This window comes from Suncus etruscus, chromosome 6 (genome assembly GCF_024139225.1).
Source record: "Suncus etruscus isolate mSunEtr1 chromosome 6, mSunEtr1.pri.cur, whole genome shotgun sequence".
In the NCBI taxonomy this organism is placed as follows: domain Eukaryota; kingdom Metazoa; phylum Chordata; class Mammalia; order Eulipotyphla; family Soricidae; genus Suncus; species Suncus etruscus.
Window position 1 is genome coordinate 51,371,257 of NC_064853.1, and position 16,637 is coordinate 51,387,893.

Genomic DNA, 16,637 nt, shown 5'->3' on the forward strand with positions numbered 1-16,637 from the left:
TTGCCTGTGCTAGCCTTGGACGGACCACGGTTCGATCCCCCGGTGTCCCATATGGTCCCCCAAGCCAGGAGCAACTTCTGAGCGCATAGTCAGGAGTAACCCCTGAGTGTTACCGGGTGTGACCCAAAAACAACAACAACAAAAAAGAAAGATATGATTTAAGGACCTGTTTGTCTGGCCACACCCAGTGGCACTCAGAGGTTACTCCTGGCTCTTCATTCAGGAACAATCCTGACAGGCTCAGGGGACGATATGTATTGCAGAGGATTGAACCTTGGTCAGCTGCACATGCAAGGCAAATGCCCTTCCTCATGTGCTATCACTCCATCTGATTTGAATTATCTGAAGGCAGGCATCAGCAAAGAATCCTTTGCTAAAGAGAGTCCTGTTTTCACTCTTTTGTCTGCCATCTCTCCCAGAGGATGACTATCCATAGACTTTGCCCTAGCTTCCTCTTCCCTTCACATACCCCTTTTGAGATGTACGAACTCACTCAGGTTTGGTTAGCATTTTGTTTGTTACCAATATCTGCCCTTCCTCCCATGTTGATTAACACTGAACTTAAGTGGAGGACAGTTGGGTTTCTCAGTCCACAAGCCTGGGAGCCCCTAACCCCATGCTTTCCTACATTAGGTCTGTCTTGTTTTCTTAATCCTCATGGCACCCTTGATCCAGGCCCATTCACTGGGGGCTGGACTCTAGCACATATGGACCCCTGAGCAGCGATGAGTGCAAAACCAGGAATTATCCTTGAGCACTGCCCAGTATGGCTAAAAAATAAAAAATAAAAATAAAATTTTTTTTCATTGAGTATTGTGTGTTTGTTTTGGGAGCAAACATGGGCTTCTGGGGCTATAGTGAGAGTACAGCAGATAGGATATTTGCCTTGCAGACAGCCTACCCACATGCGATCCCCAGCATCCCATATGGTCCCCGAGCACTGCCAGAAGTAATTCCTGAGCAAAAAACTGGGAATGACCCCTAGACACCACTAGGTATGCTCAAAAATTAAAAACAAACACACAAACAAAAACAAACTACAAGCCTCTTGTAGGCAGCAAATAATTGGATATTGGTTTTTGTCTTATTTGGGCACTTCAATCTTTTATTAATTTATTTTTGGTCTTGGGCCACATCCAATGATATTCAGGGGTACCTCCTGGCTCTGCACACAAGAATTACTCCTGGTGGGGCCAGAGCGGTGACACTAGTGGTAAGGTGTCTGCCTTGCAAGTGCTAACCTAGGACGGACCATAGTTCAATCTCCTGGTGTCGAACCCCCCATGGGACCCCCTGATCCCCCATGCCAGAAGCAATTTCTGAGCGCATAGCCAGGAATAACCCCTGAGTGTTACCTGGTGTGCCCCCCCCCAAAAAAAAGAATTACTCCTGGTAGTGCTCAGGAAACCATATGGCATGCTGGGGATGCTGGTCTACCACATGCAAGTCCAGCACCTTATCCACTGAACTAGATAGCTCCTCTCCCTCTCAACCATTCAATTGATAAATTTACAGTGGGAGTATCCAAGGGGCATGTCCAAGTCCAACTGCCATTATATCAACACTGTAATTACAGTTGGACCTGGACATGCCCCAGATATGCCCCTTGGAAATGCCCCTGTCACACTGTATATAAAAAGAAAATCTTGGGGCCGGGCGGTGGCGCTGGAGGTAAGGAGCCTGCCTTGCCAGCGCTAGCCTAGGACGGACCGCGGTTCGATCCCCCGGCGTCCCATATGGTCCCCCAAGAAGCCAGGAGCAACCTCTGAGCGCATAGCCAGGAGTAACCCCTGAGCGTCACAGGGTGTGGCCCAAAAACCAAAAAAAAAAAAAAAAAAAAAAAGAAAATCTTAGCTCGGAGAGATAGCTCAGCAGCGTTTGCCTTGCAAGCAGCCGATCCAGGACCAAAGGTGGTTGGTTCGAATCCCGGTGTCCCATATGGTCCCATGTGCCTGCCAGGAGCTATTTCTGAGCAGACAGCCAGGAGTAACCTCTGAGCAACGCCGAGTGTGGCCCAAAAACCAAAAAAAAAAAAAGAAAGAAAAGAAAGAAAAGAAAGAAAAGAAAGAAAGAAAGAAAGAAAGAAAGAAGAAAAGAAAGAAAGAAAAGAAAGAAAGAAGAAAGAAAGAAAAAGAAAGAAAGAAAAAAGAAAGAAAGAAAGAAAGAAAAGAAAGAAAGAAAGAAAGAAAGAAAAAGAAAGAAAGAAAGAAAGAAAGAAGAAAGAAGAAAGAAAGAAAGAAAGAAAGAAAGAAAGAAAGAAAGAAAGAAAGAAAGAAAGAAAGAAAGAAAGAAAGAAAGAAAGAAAGAAAAAAATCTTGGACAGTTGAAGAGGGGATGAGTATAGTGACCAGAGCAGCGCTGGCAGGTCCATGGAGATAAAGCATATGAGTGATGATGCCTGCTTTCTTTCTCTCTCTCTCTCTCTCTCTCTCTCTCTCTCTCTCTCTCTCTCTCTCTCTCTCTCTCTCTCTCTCTCTCTCTCTCTCCCTCCCTCTCTCTCTCTCTCTCTCTCTCTCTCTCTCTCTCTCTCTCTCTCTCTCTCTCTCTCTCTCTCTTAAACCCAGATCTATAAGTCTCTCCCAGACCCCTCTGGCCAGTGAATTTCTCTCTGCCTCTCAGAAACACCCACTCCCACCCCGGGCAGCAGCAGGCTTTAGACTTCAGGCAGGAATAAAACAACACTCGGTTTCTACTTCTCTCTCCTCTCCTCTCTCTCCCCTCCCGGGTTGTAGCTGCCTGGGCAGTGACAAATTGGCATCACTGGATGAAAAAAGAGGCCTTACCTGATAGCTTGGCTCTATGGGTCCCTGTGAGCCTTGCAGCATCTGGCCTTGGCAGACTATGCAGACCTACAGCCCTGGCAGCCTTGGGCCTGTGCAGCCATGCAGGCTTGCAGTTCAGCTAACTGCCTGGCAGTCTTGCAGAACTGCAGTAATTTTCAGAAAGTTGCTGTATTCTGCACTTAGGGTAGTTTTGAAACATGTTTATTGCTATTTAATTATTTGAATTAAAACTTGGGTATCTTGGGGCTGGAGCAATAGCACACTGATAGGGCATTTGCCCTGCACACAGATGACTCAGGACAGACCTGGGTTTTATCCCTGGCATCCCATATGGTCCCCCAAGCCAGGAGCAATTTCTGAGCTTATAGCCAGAAGTAATCCCTGAACATCACTGGGTGTGGCCCAAAATCAAACAAAAAATTGGGTATCTTTGTTCTTTAGATTTTTCATATTATTTTCTTCTCTTGTGCTTTATCCTTTTTTTATCAGAGAGCATTGAGGGAGGATGCACTCATATGGTGATGAGATTCAATCTAGGGTTCCTACATGCAAAGCATGCCCTCTAAACCTTTGAGCCACCACCCTAACCTCCCTATCTATTTTTATTCCTTTTCATGTGCTTTAACATCTACTTTTGTGTTATATTTTACTTCCTTTTCATTTCTTATTTTTCTCAGTAGGTTTATACTCATTGTCTAGTGAATGAATTGATCATAAACTCATTCCAGCAGGCCAAAGAATTACTTATCTTCTTACAAACAACAGCTTTAAAATGTAATTGAAAATCAGGAAGTATGATGCCTACTGTTTTTTTCCTTCTCAGAGGTTTTTTTGTTTGTTTGTTTGTTTTTTCTTTCTGGGCCACACCCAGTGACGCTCAGGGGTTATTCCTGGCTATGCACTCAGAATCATTCCTGGCTTGGGGGACCATATGGGATGCCGGGGGATTGAACTGCAGTTTGTCCTAGGTTAGTGCATGCAAGGCAAATGCCCCACCACTTGCGCCACTGCTCTGACCCCTCTCAGAGTTGTTTTGACTACTCTGGATCTTTTATGGTTCTAAGTAAAGCAATAGCTTTTTTGGGGGGGTGGGTTTTGGGTCACACCCAGTTTTGCTCAGGACTTACTTCTGGCTCTTTGCTCAGGGATTACTCCAAGAAGGCTCAGTGGACTATATCCCCGGGATGAGAGAAACAGAACCTGGGTTGACATTTGCAAAGCAAGCACCCTACTCTGTACTATCACTCTGACCCCATGATATTTTTGTTTTGTTTTGGTTCTTCAAACACACCAAGTAGTAGTCTCAGAATTGAGCTAAGTATAAGGCCCAAGAGTCCCAATGTCCTTGGGCTGTAATCCAAGAGTGTCATCACATTTTTTCCCTTTAGGAATTTAAATTTTTATCATCTAATATGTACCAGTTTAATTCATCAAATGTTTTCAAGTAGAAAAGTGGTATGATCAGAGCTGTGCTTGATGATTAATACTATAGCTGTCACTTACTGAGGGCTTATTATCCATCAGACACAATGTTGAGTACATTTACATGCATTATCCTGCTTATTTCCAATGACAACCTTATGAGGTAGGAGTATTGACTGCCTGCCTTGCACAGACACAGAAACACAGGCCCAGTAATGGGAAGAGATATGTCGAGGTTCACAGAAATAGTGTAACAATTCCTGCAGCATTGGAGAGAGAATAGAATTCACATTCACACAGTAACCTAGTTAGTCAGGAGACATTGGACAGATGTGTAAAGTTCTTTGGATTATCCTCCCCATCTGTAAAATAAGAGTTATAAAATAGTTTTATGAAATAATGAATAGTTTTAGTGTAAGGGCCAGAGTGATAGTACAGTAGGTAGAACACTTGCTTGTATGTGGTCAACCTGGATTCAATCTACAACATCCCCATTTGGTCCAAGCCTTGCCAAGATTGATCCCTGAGCACAGAGCCAGGAGTAGGTCCTGAGAACCACTGGGTATGACACCCCCCACACACAAAAACAAATAAAAAAAAGTTTTAGTGAGAGTTCAAAGGGGAGACTTAGAACCAGACTGAGAAGTTCTAAGCTTCACCTGTAGCTTAGAAGTGATTTCACCTCTGCACTTTTACTGCTTACAATTCTCACACCCATGAGACCAATATAGACAAAAATCCTGCATTCATTATATCTGAAAAAAAAAAAAAGAATTTAAGAGCTAAAAATGATAAACGCAGCCTCCATGTCTATACTTGGCCAGCTCCATAGACTCACTCTGTTCTTGAGAGTTAAACAGCCATGAAAAATTATGAGTACCCTAGCTATACATCTGAAAGCTGGCAATCTTAGGAGGAGACGATGGGCCTTTGCATACTTCTGAAAGTCCTGACAGCCAAAGCCATGCCCCATAAAAGCCACAGTATTAATAGTGCTTAGAATTCCTGAACCAGGGGGCCGGGCGGTGGCGCAAGAGGTAAGGTGCCTGCCTTGCCTGCGCTAGCCTTGGACGGACCGCGGTTGGATCCCCCGGTGTCCCATATGGTCCCCCAAGCCAGGAGCAACTTCTGAGCGCATAGCCAGGAGTAACCCCTGAGCGTTACCGGGTGTGGCCCAAAAACAAAACAAAAAAAAAAAAGAATTTCTGAACCAGGGGCCGGCAAGGTGGCACTAGAGGTAAGGTGTCTGCCTTGCAAGTGCTAGCCAAGGAAGGATGCGGTTCGATCCCCCAGCATCCCATATGGTCCCCCAAGCCAGGGGCAATTTCTGAGCACTTAGCCAGGAGTAACCCCTGAGCATCAAACGGGTGTGGCCCGAAAAACTAAAAAAAGAATTCCTGAACCAGGGCCAGAGGGATTAGCATAGAGGTAGGGCATTTGCCTTGCATGCAGAAGGACGGTGGTTCAAGTCCCGGCATCTCTTATGGTCCCCTGGGCCTGCCAGGAGCAATTTCTGAGCGTAGAACCGGGAGTAATCCCTGAGCACTGCCAGGTGTGACCAACCACCTCCCCCCCAAAAAAAAGAAAGAAAAAGAATTCCTAAACCATGTGGCTACATTCCCATACAACTCCATTTTTGTTTTATACTGTCATCCCCATAGGAACACACCAGTTTAGATGCCAATGTGTATCTGGAACCATCTAATGTTTAGAAACAAATGAATTCACAGAATGGTCAACTAGCCACAAGAGCTTACTAAAACTTCTGACAATGACTTAATGACCTCATAGCAAAATACAATAATTTTCACAAATGTTCTTGTTGCTGTACTCTTTTTAAGTCTTCCTTTTTTCTTTTTTATTTATTTATTTGGTTTTTAGGTCACATCCAGCAGCGCTCAGGGGTTACTCCTGGTTCTAGGGCTCAGAAATCGCTCCTGGCAGGCTCGGGGGACCATATGGGATGCCAGGATTCGAACCAACGACCTTCTGCATGCAAGGCAAATGCCTTACCTCCATGCTATCTCTCCAGCCCCATCTTTTTTTTCTTTTTTAAAATAATTTTACTCCCCCTTACCTGAAACAATGTATTCTGATCAACTATGTCAACTATGTATAATTACTCTTTAAATAAAGTAAAATAAATTTAAAAAATAGTTAGAAATTGATCTAACGGGCCCGGAGAGATAGCACAGCGGCGTTTGCCTTGCAAGCAGCCGGTCCAAGGACCAAAGGTGGTTGGTTCGAATCCCGGTGTCCCATATGGTCCCCCGTGCCTGCCAGGAGCTATTTCTGAGCAGACAGCCAGGAGTAACCCCTGAGCAATGCCGGGTGTGGCCCAAAAACCAAAAAAAAAAAAAAAAAAAAGAAATTGATCTAACAAGCTAATTTGGGGTGGAATGGGGAAGCAGACAGAGCCAGTGTTGTTCAGGAACTAGTCTAGGCTCACTGCTTGGCAGAGAGGTGGTGCTACTTACAATGCCTGGGACCATAGGCAGTGCCAGGGATTCTAATTGGAGTTGACCAGATTAAATATTTTTTATTTTCTTTCCCTTTGGTATAGTAGTGGAGATGAATGAAGCCACATATATGGTCATGATACTGGCAGAGGCTCACTCTTTTTAGTTGTAGTGCTCTTGCATATTTTGGTTGCAGTGCTTACTGGGGTCACACACTTGGTTACACTGTACCAGAAATTGTAATAATTTAGTTGTGGCTCTAGAAATCCCAAATAACATTGAGCCAGAGCATGTAGTACAGCAGGTAGGGCACTTATATTGCAGGTGGCTGGCTTGGGTTGAATCTTTGGAGCCATGCTAGGAGTGATCCCTGAGCTCAGCCAGAAATAAGCCCCAACACTGCTGGGTGTGGCCAAAAAAGAAAAAAAGAAAAAGAAAAGAAAAGAAAGAAAAACTGCTGCATGCTGTTCTGAGTACAGGATGATTAAAATCGTAACTTTAAACTTGCTAGACAGGCACATTTACCACTGAGTTATCCCTAGGCCCACAATATTTTTATTCTGGTGTAGCAAAAAGTTTTTATTAAACATTTTGGAAAAATGTAAGGGAAGAGAGAGGGAGAAGTATATATTTGAGAAAGAACACAGGCTTCTACAGAATGGAAATACAAAAGCAATGAAACATGAAGACATGCAAGCGAGATACATGTTCAAGAGAGAACATGGGCTTAAAGAGCAGGCCTGATTTTATATTTTCCATCACCCGTTTTTTTCATACTTTTTTAAGGTTTTGTTTTTTTTTTGGGGGGGGTCACACCCGGCAGAGCTCAGGGGTAACTCCTGGCTGTCTGATCAGAAATAGCTCCCGGCAGGCACGGGGGGGGGGGGGGGACCTTATGGGACACCGGGAATCGAACCAACCACCTTAGGTCCTGGATTGGCTGCTTGCAAGGCAAACGCCGCTGTGCTATCTCTCCGGGACCCCCTTTCATACTTTTTTAGAGAGTGGAGAGATACGTATTTGTCGGCGTATAAGACGACCCCCTAATTTTGCAGTTAAAACATAGGTTTACGCCAGCAGCTGTAGGTGATCCCGCCGAGATGGTGCGCTATTCGCTGGACCCCGAAAACCCGACCAAATCATGCAAGTCCAGAGGCTCGAACCTTTGCGTTCATTTCAAGAACACTAGAGAAACGGCTCAGGCCATCAAAGGCATGCATATCCGAAAAGCCACTAAGTATCTGAAAGACGTCACCCTGCAAAAGCAGTGTGTGCCCTTCCGGCGTTACAATGGTGGTGTTGGCAGGTGTGCCCAGGCCAAACAGTGGGGTTGGACACAGGGTCGTTGGCCCAAAAAAAGTGCTGAATTTTTACTGCACATGCTTAAAAATGCAGAGAGCAATGCTGAACTTAAGGGTTTAGATGTTGATTCCCTGGTCATCGAGCATATTCAGGTGAACAAAGCACCCAAGATGCGCCGCAGAACTTATAGGGCTCATGGGCGTATTAACCCATACATGAGTTCTCCCTGCCACATTGAGATGATTCTGACTGAGAAAGAGCAGATAGTTCCTAAACCTGAAGAGGAAGTTGCACAGAAGAAAAAGATCTCACAGAAGAAACTGAAGAAGCAAAAACTTATGGCACGGGAATAAACTAAGCATAAAATAAATGGATCTAACTAAAAAAAAAAAAAAAAAAACAAAAAAACAAAAAAAAAAAACCCATAGGTTTAGGCCTATATTCGCTGTATCAGACAGAACGTTCCTGTGCTGCATGATCTGCATGTGTTCCTGTGCTCATGTACCACAGTGAGTCAATCACAACAAGCAAAGGTTCAAAGGTTCTACTGTAATAGACTTCCTCTCTGACTCTGGCCAATCTTAGCAGGCTTTTGACAGTGTAGATTCGGGTCCAGAACATTGTCTAATTTGCATGCATCAAAAGCCTGCTTGGATTGGCTGAGTTAGAGAGGCGGTCCGAGCAGCCTTGCAGTGATTGGTGCAGGATCGAGTTGGAAAATTCGTTTTGTGGCAATATTCAGACAATTTTCGTTTAGTGGCATATTGAAACATTTTTCGGGATATACTCGGCGTATAAGACGACCCCCGATTTTTGGTTGACTTTTTTGTTTGTTTGTTTCAAAAGTCGTCTTATACACCGGAAAATACGGTAATTCAGTGAGCTGATTGCAAGTTTTACCTATTGGAAGTCTCTGGCTTAATCACATATGAGATACAGGGAATCAAACCCAGGTCTGTCTTACGATGGCTGTGTGCAAGGCAAAAGCCCTACCACTGTGCTACCGCTCCAGCCCATGAATTGTATGCTTTAAGTAAGTAAATTGTATAGTAGGCAAATTATATATCAATAACTCTGTTTACAAATTAAAAATTCAGTCATAATTTCCTCTATATTTTTATATAAAGTTCAGGATTTTATGGTTTTATATTTACCTATTTGGGGGCAAATAATACCTGATAGTACTCCAGGGCTACTTCTGGTTGTGTTCAGGGGTCACACAACTCAGAGGGCCATGTGGTACTAGGGATTGAACTTCAGTCAGCTCCAGATGGTACCACATTGTCTTCATTCCTATTAACTCTGTTTGCAGTGCCAGGATGGAACCCAGTGCCTCACACATGTAAGGCATATGTTCTGCTGTTTGCTGAGCTACATCCCCAGCCCTTGATTCCTATATCTTTAAAAATAAGGATATGTGGGCCTTTCAGATTTATTATTTTAGCTATTACCATATTAAAGTTATTCTGTTAGAAAGTGCTAATTCTGGGGCCGGGCGGTGGCGCTGGAGGTAAGGTGCCTGCCTTGCCTGCGCTAGCCTAGGACGGACCGCGGTTCGATCCCCCGGCGTCCCATATGGTCCCCCAAGAAGCCAGGAGCAACTTCTGAGCGCATAGCCAGGAGTGACCCCTGAGTGTCACAGGGTGTGGCCCAAAAACAAAAAAAAAAAAAAAAAGAAAGTGCTAATTCTATAATTAGAGGTTTAGGTGATACAAAGGATGAAATTGAATCTGTCTGAAGTTTTCAACCTAGATGGTGAAGGGACATAGTACATGAGGAGAGTGTTTGCCGTGCATGTGGCTAACCCAATTTGCTCTCTGGCCAATTTGATCCCCAATTTCATCTTAGGATTCCATGTGATCCCTGAGCCCACCAAGAGGTATTTCTGAATGCAGAACTAGGAGTAACCCTGAACATCTTTGAGTGTGATCCAAAAACAAAACAACAACAACAAAAAATGACTAACCCTAGAAGCTGAGACTGTAGTAAAGTCACTTGCTAAGGGGGAGAGGACCCATATATAGTGGGAAGGTGGCAGCTTTATGGCTTATATGGTTTTATTGCCTTATGTGACATCTGCCAGGGATTTAGAATTCATGAGAGATGGGAGGCTAAGAGGCAATGAGAGTCATTTCCCCTCACGAAATCATTAGAAAAAGAAAAGACTTAACTAAGGGGAATGAACATAGAATGAGAAGACTGCAGAAGCAGTGACATCTTGTGACATCTTGGGCCCTCCCAATCACACTCTTTTTTTTGTTTTGTTTTGTTTTGTTTTTTGTTTTTTGTTTTTTTTGGGTCACACCCGGCAGTACTCAGGGGTTACTCCTGGCTTTATGCTCAGAAATCGCTCCTGGCAGGCTCAGGGACCATATGGAATGCCAGGATTCAAACCACTGTCCTCCTGCATGAAAGGCAAACACCTTACCTCCATGCTATCTCTCCGGCCTAGTCACACTTTTTTTTTTTTTTTTTTTTTGGGTTTTTGGGTTACACCCGTTTGACTCTCAGGGGTTACTCCTGGCTATGCGCTCAGAAATCGCCCCTGGCTTGGGGGGACCATATAGGACACGGGGGGGGGGGGGGATCAAACTGCGGTCCATCCGCTTGCAAGGCAGACACCTTACCTCTAGTGCCACCTTCCCGGCCCCCTAGTCACACATTTAATGTATGTGTACTATACCATATTTTCAATGACTAAAAAAATACCTTTTTGGGGCCGGGCGGTGGCGCTAGCGGTAAGGTGCCTGCCTTGCCTGCGCTAGCCTAGGACGGACCGCGGTTCGATCCCCGGCGTCCCATATGGTCCCCCAAGCCAGGAGCGACTTCTGAGCGCATAGCCAGGAGTAACCCCTGAGCGTCACCGGGTGTGGCCCAAAAAATCAAAAAAAAAAAAATACCTTTTTTTCGCTCCATCTAGTTTTTGATCCATAGCAGTACTAAGGGGCTATTACTGAGTCTGTGCTCAGAAACGACCCCTTATGGGGCTTGAGGACCATCTATGGTGTCAGGGATTTGTACCAGAGTCAGTGGGATGCAAAGCAATACAAAATGCCATTAACTTAAAAACCATTTCTTATGTACCACTAAGAAAAATGCTATTAATAATGATGACATGTTATTTATTGTCTATGAGGCATAACTGATTTCAAATCTATTATATAGAATATATATTTTAGGGGCCCACAGAGATAATACAGGGGATAAGGTGCTTTATATGCAAGTGGTTGACTCTGGTGTGATCCTGGCACCACAGTCCCCAAACTTGCCTTGAACACAAAAGTAAACCCTCTGAACTGCTGAGTATAACTCCCAAACCAAACTTCCTCCTAAACGTATGTTAGAACTAGCTAAATTAAATACACACCAGGCACTGTGTCCAATCTCACAAGAGAGGGTAGAAAATACAAGTATGAAAAAGATCTGGGGCCAGAGAGATAGTATGGAGGTAAGGTGTCTGCCTTTCATGCAGAGGGTCATTGGTTCGAATCCTGGCATCCCATATGGTCCACCGAGCCTGCCAGTGCTATATATGTGGTGCGTCTCAGCAATTCTTGTGTGTCATAGCACTTCACGAGAAGAAAGCAGGAGCACGAGTGGCCGAATATGAAATATGAAATAAGTGAAATCACACAAAGTATGTGGGGTCAACACGTTTCTGGCAGGAGTGCAACAAGTTTAATTTTTTGAGCAGGGGAATTTATAGGGGTAAAATTAGCCACAGGTGAAGAATAATTGTAATCACAAAGCAGAGTACAACAGTAACAATACCTAAGCTATGGGTGTGACTGTAAAAATTCTAAGTTACAAGGGAGAAGGTCACAACTCAAGGTAACTCCTTGCAAGCTTACTTTAAATGCAAAATCAGGATTAGGAGAAAGTAGGAAATAACTAGAAACTTGATCTTTCTAGGCTGGACTCTAGTTTTAGAGGTTAAGTAAAAGGAGAAACCAAATCCCCAAGAATGAGCTTCCATATTTCTTTTTTTTTTTTTTTTTTTTTTTGGTTTTTGGGCCACACCCGGCGTTGCTCTGGGGTTATTCCTGGCTGTCTGCTCAGAAATAGCTCCTGGCAGGCATGGGGGACCATATGGGACACCGGGATTCGAACCAACCACCTTTGGTCCTGGATCGGCTGCTTGCAAGGCAAACGCCACTGTGCTATAAAGGAGGGTCAATAGTCAAGTTCTGCATTCTGGTTACGTCCTTGATTACCAAAATTGCAGTTGCAGAGAGAAAAATTGTCTTTGCTTTTAGGGCTGACTATATCCAGAAATCTCAAATAAACTTTGGTGCTGGAATTTCTGAGCCAAATTATTTGATAAAGGCCATTATTTTGCCTGATATATACAAAGGAGAGATAGTCAAATACTGGCTAAAAATGTATTGCCAGGCATCTCTTTGGAAATTCCTCAACCATCCACTCAGGGGAAAAAGGCATCCACAGCAGGCCTTTTAAGGAACCCCATGGGGGCTAAATTAGTTCTACCCACCAGGAAAATCTGAGGATACATCTGGTGGGCTGAGCCCCCCTAAAAGCTTAGGTATGCCCTGGCATGCCAGGAGCGATTTCTGAACGTGGAACCAGGAGTAACTCCTTAGCGCTGCTGGGTGTGACCCAAAAACCATAAAAAAAAAAAAAAAAAAAAAAGATCCTGCCTTCCAAAAGTTTCTGGTCTCACAGAAAAGCCTGTAGACGATGACAACTTCTCCTTCTCCTTCTCCTCTCCTTCTCCTCCTTCTCCTCTTCCTCCTCCTTCTTCTTCCTCCTCTTCTTCTTCCTCCTCCTCTTCTCCTTCTTCTTCCTCCACCTTTTCTTCTTCTTCCTCTTCTCTTCCTCCTCTCCCCCTTCCCCCTTCCTTCTCTTTCTCCTCCTTCTTCTTGGCTTTTGGGCCATATACGGCAGCACTCAGGAGTCACACCTGGCTCTGGGCTCAGAAATCACTCCTGGCAGGCTTGGTAGACCATATGGGATGCCGGGTATTGAACCTGGGGCTGTTCCAGATCAGTTGCATGCAAGGCAAACACCCTGCTGTGTTATCACTCAGGCTCTGCAGACACTTCTGTTATGTGGCAGTACAGAGCTCAGAGGAGTACCAAGGTCAGCTGCCACTTGTCAAATATTTATGACTTATTATAGATAAAATTGATAGTGATGTCTTCCTTGAAATTTGTAGTCCTCCCTCTCCCTTTCTCTGGTGTCTGAATTTCTAAGGACAAAGCTTTCAAACCATTTTAGAATGACTTGAGATAATTAAAATACCACAATACCATATTGTGAGTATTGAATTAGTACAATTATGGAAAGCCATTTAGCACTATTCAAATGACAGTTTTATTTACTCTTTGATGCTGTAACTTGCTCTAGGAACAGAATTTGAATACTCACCCACATGGAAAATCATGAGTGTATATATGTATGCATCTATACATAGATATAGATATGGAGAACTATTAGTTATAGCACTGTTTGAAATATAAACATTGAGAATAACCAAAGAGCCACAGATAGAATATTGGTTAGCTAGACTATAGAATATTTATGCAATGAGTCTTAAGTCAAAAGAATGTTCATGGCAGGAACAAAGAAAGGATCCCACATGTGTATTCTTAAATGAAAAAAACTGCAGAGCAGAGGCCAGGGAGAAGACTCAAAGGGCTGGAGCTCATATTTTGCATGCATAAGTTCTTGGTTCAATCCTTAGCACTGCGTGGTCCCCTGAGCACTCTCAAACCATTAGAGGAACTATCCCACAATACTGTTAAGTGTTGCCTCCAAACAACCCCAACTACAAAACCACAGAAAAGGCAGAGCTAAACTGCAGTGTAGTGGTAGACACACCTTACATATGGAAGACCTGGATTCAATTCCTGACACTGCAAACAACAAAAACCTAGACGACCATAGTTATAGCTCAATAGTAGAGCAGTTGTATGAGGCCTGAATTTGAGGCCCTCTGATTCCTCCTAACTAAGCTAAGTGTGTGAACAGTTAAGAGTTGACTAATGTTTCTCTTAAAACAAAAATTAAGGGGTCATAGGGCATTTGCCTTGCACTTGGCCAACCTGGGACCAACCTGGGTTTAATCCCGGGCCTCTCATACGGTCCCCCAAGCTTGCCAGGAGCAATTTCTGAGTGCAGAGACAAGGGTAACCCCTGAGTGTTGCCAGGTGTGGCCAAGAAATGGAGGGGTGAATAAAGGACCTGGAGAGATAGCACAGAAAGTAGGTACTTGCCTTGCTTGCAAATGACCTGGGTTTGATCTCATATGGCCTCTCATATACTCTTGTTCCCAGCACCACCAGGAGTAATTTCTGAGTGCACAACCAGGAGTAACCCCTAAGCATAGTCAGGTGTGGTCCAAAACCCAAAAATAAATACATAAAAGGTAAAATAAGAATACAAAAAATTGTATGTGCATGAAGAAGCTCAGAAACACAAATTAATCACAATGGTTATGACTGAGGATGACTAAATAGATAATTTTGCAGTTGAGATGAAGAAAAGAACTTTTTTTGTTTATTTTTGGGCCACACCCTGCTGGATGTGTTACTTGGGGGTTACTCCTGGCTCTGTGCTCAGAGATGGCTCCTGGCAGGCTCAGGGGACCATATGAGATGGCGGGGATTATACCTGGGTCAGCCATGTGCAAGGCAAACACCCTCTCTGCTGTGCTAATGCTCTGACCCCAAAGAAGATATTTTATACTTTGTTTCCAAACTATGTGAGTGCATTATCTATTTCAAAATATCTGATTAATTGAATTTTTTTTTTTTGGTTTTTGGGCCACACCCAGCGGTGCTCAGGGGTTACTCCTGGTTGTGTGCTCAGAAATAGCTCCTGGCAGGCACGGGGGACCATATGGGACACCGGGATTCGAACCAACCACCTTTGGTCCTGAATCGGCTGCTTGCAAGGCAAACACTGCTGTGCTATCTCTCCGGGCCCTGATTAATTGAATTTTTAAAAATACCCCATGGGAAGTTAACACAGTGACTATGACTGATATGACTGACATCACCGAAAGATACAACTCTACTATTTATTCAATAGCATATAGTTATAAAGAAATGCCTCTATTGTGGCAGTTATATGTATAGTACAGCTAAAAAGAAACAAATAAAAATAAATAACATCAACCGTGAAAATCCAAGTTTCACCATCCTGGGTCAGATGCTGTCCTGGGCACCAGATACACCAAATACAAAGCCTTTGCAACATAATAAAGGATAAAGGGACGTAAAATAGCAGACTTGCAGGTTTTGAACAGAAAGGGAATGTTAGTGTATGATGCCTAAGTAATAGGAGTAATAGGAGACAAGGGCCACAGAAAGATCAGGGACAAGGTGCGAGCTTCTCCCACGACACCATTTTTGCCAAGAACAAGCCTTTGTAAGCAGCTGTGGAACTCAGAGGAGCCTATGTGGGAGACAACCCCTGCAGCCTCAGAACCAACAATGAACAAAGGCTGCCGGTGCTCTCTGGGAATAGAGGAGATCTGACAACAGCCCAGCTCATTTGATCAGTGTAGACATCCCTTCTGACTTTGAAGCTTGAAGTGCTTTCCTTTCAATGTCTACACAGATCAAATAAACTGGAGGACTGCCATATCTCAATTTTACTTCATGCTAATCCATAGTCACAGTCAGCTCCATAGCAAAGCGACTAAACCATCTAAGCAAAGGCAAAAATAATTCTCATGGGCAAAGGGAGATAGTTCCAAGATGTGAATATTAACTCCTTGCTGGCAACTGGGGAGCTAGTGTATTTTGAAGTTAGGTTTAGGAAGCTTCCAAGAAGTTAGCTTTTGCCCTTCTCTCTAAAGTGACGTGGCCAAGCTGTTTCCTTTCAGTTGAAAGCCCCTCCTCTTCCAGGGATCACATATGAACAGCCGTAAGAGTGAACAATAAAGAGCTGTGGTCTAGCCCCACCCTAAAGCACAAGGACCATCCTACTGTACATACACAATTTTTATTCGCAGGACCATCTACAGAGAAACCTTATCCAAGCCCCCTTCAATCCTCAAGAAACAGTCGAAGACCCAAGAAATCCTTGTCACAGAGTCAGCCGGCACCAGGCAGCTAACAACAACACAGAAGCCAAGTGGCATCGTTCAAAAAGATTAAAAATCTACGTGAGTTCTAACATCTTCCTTGCTGTGGTTTCCATGGAAATAGACATCTGCTCTAGGGAGAAAGAAAAGGTGGGGGGAAGCCGTGGAAGTACTTTAAAATAATCAGTGTTTTGAAGGATTTATTTTTTCCTGTCACAACATTAACAATCAGAAATGTGAGACTTTTTTTTGCATAGTAATTTCTTGTATTAAAAATATGCATCAAATAGGTGGTACCTTTCTTTGCAAACCTCCAGATCAAATATAAAGGTTGGTTCAGGGGATAATAGACCTGTGGGCTTTACATTCTTTATTCATTATTTGTGCTGCCTGCCAATCTGTCACTTTTTTTTTGTTGTTGTTATTGTTAATGAGCACACCTGTGGTGCTCAGGGATTACTCCTGGCTCTACACTCAGAAATCACTTGTGGTATTTGGGGTGTGGGGGGGAAGACAGGGGACCATATGGGATGGCGAGAATTAAACTCCCAGTCTGTTGCATGCAAGGTAAGAGCCCTGCCCACTATCTCTCTGCCCACTAAATTCTGAAATTTTGGT

The 16,637-nt window shown here is 43.8% G+C and overlaps 2 protein-coding genes across 3 annotated transcripts in view; both read left to right on the forward strand.

Annotated features, from left to right (window-relative positions):
- The window catches only part of STMN1 (stathmin 1), a 41,641-nt gene that overhangs the window by 15,459 nt on the left and 9,545 nt on the right, over positions 1 to 16,637 (forward strand). The window lies entirely within an intron of this gene.
- On the forward strand, positions 7,750 to 8,350 carry LOC126011313 (60S ribosomal protein L17-like). Its single transcript, XM_049775071.1, has one exon. It carries the CDS (start codon positions 7,765 to 7,767, stop codon positions 8,317 to 8,319), a length of 555 nt encoding a protein of 184 aa, XP_049631028.1. The 5' UTR covers positions 7,750 to 7,764; the 3' UTR covers positions 8,320 to 8,350.

What these genes read in the sequence shown, in the direction of transcription:
- LOC126011313 (XM_049775071.1), top strand. Translation starts at nt 7,765, where the DNA reads ATGGTGCGCTATTCGCTGGACCCCGAAAACCCGACCAAATCATGCAAG.